This window comes from Glycine max, chromosome 10, assembly GCF_000004515.6.
Source record: "Glycine max cultivar Williams 82 chromosome 10, Glycine_max_v4.0, whole genome shotgun sequence".
In the NCBI taxonomy this organism is placed as follows: domain Eukaryota; kingdom Viridiplantae; phylum Streptophyta; class Magnoliopsida; order Fabales; family Fabaceae; genus Glycine; species Glycine max.
This window is the reverse complement of record NC_038246.2, coordinates 29,339,453-29,343,364: the sequence shown is the minus strand read 5'-3', so window position 1 is coordinate 29,343,364 and position 3,912 is coordinate 29,339,453. Positions and strand designations below refer to the sequence as shown.

General features: G+C 32.7%; 1 protein-coding gene across 1 annotated transcript; it reads left to right on the top strand.

The window, feature by feature from the left end:
- The first annotated feature begins 648 nt into the window (after positions 1–648).
- LOC102666783 (F-box/kelch-repeat protein At3g23880) lies at positions 649–3,140 on the top strand. Its single transcript, XM_041006352.1, has 2 exons — positions 649–2,081; positions 2,762–3,140. The coding sequence occupies exon 1, from the start codon at positions 794–796 to the stop codon at positions 2,027–2,029; it is 1,236 nt and encodes a 411-aa protein (XP_040862286.1). The 5' UTR covers positions 649–793; the 3' UTR covers positions 2,030–2,081; positions 2,762–3,140.
- The last annotated feature ends 772 nt before the right edge of the window (positions 3,141–3,912 follow it).

The following is a 3,912-nucleotide window of genomic DNA, read 5'->3' as shown; positions in this document are numbered from 1 at the left end:
AGTTCTTACAGAATTGTAACATTAAATTGGAAAAAAATATATTAATTTTATCTCTAAAATAATACCCTTCCTTCTAAATGGTATCTAAAGTAAAAGAAAATAGAAAAACTATATAAATAATTTCTCCTGAATTTGAGTCCTATAAAAGCAACGTATGCACTTTAGAGAATAAAATATACTTACAATTGTTGATTAAAAAACAAAATTAACAATAAAAAAATATGATAAATCAAATACATATTTAATGCAACTTGAATTTATTATAATTTTAATTATTGATTTTCTAATTAATGGTATTATTACACTTTATATTTGAAGTACATTTTTCTTATTTTAGAAGAGCCAAACTCATTTCTCAAATATTAAAAATGATTTTTTCCTTTTAGTCGACATAAATCACCTATCCTATTAGATCCCCTAGCCTCCGTCCAAAATTTAAAAATTATCTCTCTTTTTTCTTCTTACTTTCCATTTTTAGTTAAACTAGAATGAGACCCTGGAGTTTCTGGAGTTTCAGGGATTTTTAAAATATAAAAAATAGAAAGTGAGAGAGCAATGGAGAGAAGTAACAAAAAAATGTTGATTAATTTTATGTTTTCTTAAAAAAAAAAAAAAAAAAAAAAAGTTGCACCAAATCTAGTTGGAAAGTGATAGAAAAAAGTTGTTTTTGTTTACGTATTTGCAAAAGGTAAAAGGTTGTTGGACAGTTCTATTAATACTATTGACAACGAGAAGAGGTTAGAATAAAAAGATTTCGCAAATCACAATTTAAGACTGACGCAACACTTCTAAGATGTTGAGTTTTCTACCTGTTTGGGTGTTAGCAAAAGCCAAAGAGCGGGGAAGCAGCAACATGCCGAATCTCACTAAGACTCTCCCTTTGGAGTTGATAAGAGAAATTCTTCTCAGATTGCCCGTCAGATCTGTTTTGCGTTTCAAGTGTGTGTGTAAGTCCTGGCTTTCTTTGATTTCTGATCCCCAATTTGCTATTTCCCATTATGACCTAGCCGCTGCACCCTCCCATCGACTCCTTCTCAGAACTTATCGTTTTTATGTTGAATCTATTGATATAGAGGCACCGCTTAAAAATTATTTCAGTGCGGTGCATTTGCTTCTCCCCCCTTCATCACCCCCACGTCCCTTGCAACTTGGCGAACATAACTATCATTCTGCTTGCATTGATAACCATGAGATTTTGGGATCATGCAAAGGGTTCATAGTTTTATACTATAAGAGAAACAATGATCTCATTCTATGGAATCCATCCACAGGTTTTCACAAACGATTCCTAAACTTTGCAAATGAATTAACCTATCTTCTTTGTGGTTTTGGGTATGACACATCAGTAGATGACTACTTACTAATTCTTATTGATTTATGTGAGTCTAAAAATGAAGAGTCTGAAGATGATGACTGCAAACTTGAAATTGCGATTTTTTCATTTAAAACGGGTAATTGGGTTCTATTTGCGGAGATTCATGTTTCATATAAGAATTTCTATTATGATGACTTGAGAGTCGGATCACTCTTGAATGGGGCTCTTCATTGGATGGTTTGTTATAAGGATAGAAAGGTTCCTGTGATTATTGCATTTGATCTAATACAAAGGAGTTTATTAGAGATTCCTCTCCTTGATCATTTAACTATGAAAAAATATGAAGCTTATAGTTTGAGCGTAATGGATGGATGTCTCAGCGTGTGTTACTCGGTCCGAGGTTGTGGAATGATTGAGATATGGGTGATGAAAATATATAAAGTGCAATCATCTTGGACCAAGTCTGTTGTTATCCCTACTTATGGCAAACCTCAGGATTTCTTTTCTCCGATATGCATCACCAAAGATGGAGGAATCTTTGGATCAAATTACTGTGGAAAATTAGAGAAATTTAATGACAAAGGAGAGCTGCTTGAGAAACTCATATATGGTAGGAGTCAAGGGTTTTACACTACAAATCTACAATCTTCTATTTACAGAGAGAGTCTACTGTCACTCCCTAGTGTTTGTCGGCAAACAAGGGACGTACAATGACCTTGGGGAAGCTAGTGAAGATGATCAACAGTAACAGACAAGAAAAATCATGGTATGCACTATTCTTCAATCCATTTCAACATTATATTCTTCTTCATCTTGCATTATGACAAATGAAAGTGATATGCAGAATGCGTGGAATGTGAAAAACCTTGTTTTGCCTATTTTTTACTCTCCCCATCCATGTTTATAATACTTGTTTTATTTTTTAAATTAAATGATACATGAGATTGCCTGCAAAGATGAGGTTTGACAGTGGTGGTTCAATTTTTTTGGTATACAATGTATATTACTCCAAACCTCCTACCACTATGCCGATCCTACTGGTTAGTAGTGGTTCAATTCCTTTGTCTTGATTTATTTAGCTACATGCTCAATATCCATTAGATAGAATCTGATAGTTCCACAATTTATAGGTATATTCTAATAGTTAGAAAACTTATTTTTTAATATTTGGTTTTCTTGATATAAGTGAAATATAAATATCAAGTGCTCTTTGTCCCGTCCCATCCAAATCTCACCGCATCTTAAGGATGCTGAGAAATGGCATTATAAAATTATGACCCTTTGATAGAGCATCGTTAGGCATTAATTAGTGATTCATTTTTAGACATAATTTACATTTTTTTTTTACCTCATGGTTAAGTTGTGATAGTGAGACTAATTGAGCTAAAGTGTTAAGATATGTTAATTTTCACATTTTTACTCATATTAACAGTATTTTCTTGGCAGGTCATAACTTTTGCTACAAAGCTTGGATTTGGGTGATCTAGAACTTGTTAGAAATCTGAGACAACTCTACATTTTTGTCTCTCACAAGCTCAAGCCAATGTTGGTGTTTTGGGGCTCAAAATCGAGCTTCAAGTTGTTCTCCCTGCAATTAACATTTTTCGATTTCAGAACTTTTTAGTAATTTTTTGGGCCTAACTCTATATTAAGGGCCCAAATATAGTTTTAATAGCTTTCTAGAGACTTAATTTGGTGGCCTTAGAGTTTTTTAGGGTTGCCCACAAATTTAGGTGTTGGGTTTTGTAATTAACTAGTTTTGGGTACACTTGTTTGATAAACTTTACAATTTTTCTATTTTTTTATTTTAAAAGCTTTGTCTCTACTCTCTCTTCTTATTTCTTCTTTATTCTTTCCCTTTTCTGTTCTTGGTGGTCTTGCTCGAGTCTTCAATGGAGCCATCCATGGAGGGTGAATTTCAAAATCAATTCAAGAATGCCAAGGATTGTGCTAGAATTGAAGTTCTTTTTTCTTAATCTCTGGATTTGTGTGCTCTTCCATTTCTATTTTATTTCTGGAATTTAATTCATGATTATGATTAGGTTTTTGGAATTTAATTAGGACTAGGAATATGATTGATTAATCCAATTCAGTTTTTGGGCGGTCGATTGATTGCTTAAGTCAATATATATTTGTGTCTGAGTTCGTGTAAATTTAGGAATGTGATTGTGTTTTCTGTTATCGCGAATACATGTTGGATATCATCTTATGAATTTGTATTGGTATGAATGTTCATGGATTCGTATTTCTATCATGGAGTATGATAATTTACTACAAGAATTGGATCCTTTGGTTGATAATTTTTTTGAATTTGATTTGGTTTTGAAGTTAATTTGTTCTCTGTTTAATTTTGCAATTCAACAATCCAAACATATATGATTCTTTCCCGGGTTTCATTAAATAACTTGTGAGCTTGATTAGTAGACCCAACCTCATAGTAAAGATTGATATGTGGGCTTTAGAATTTTTAACTTTCAATTGCGTAGTGCTTAAGATACTAAATATTACAGTTTAGTTCAGTCCTCTATTACTAGTGTAGTTGGCTAGTGCTCTGTGGGAGCTCCGAAATTAGAAACCAATGTAACATGAGAACATCA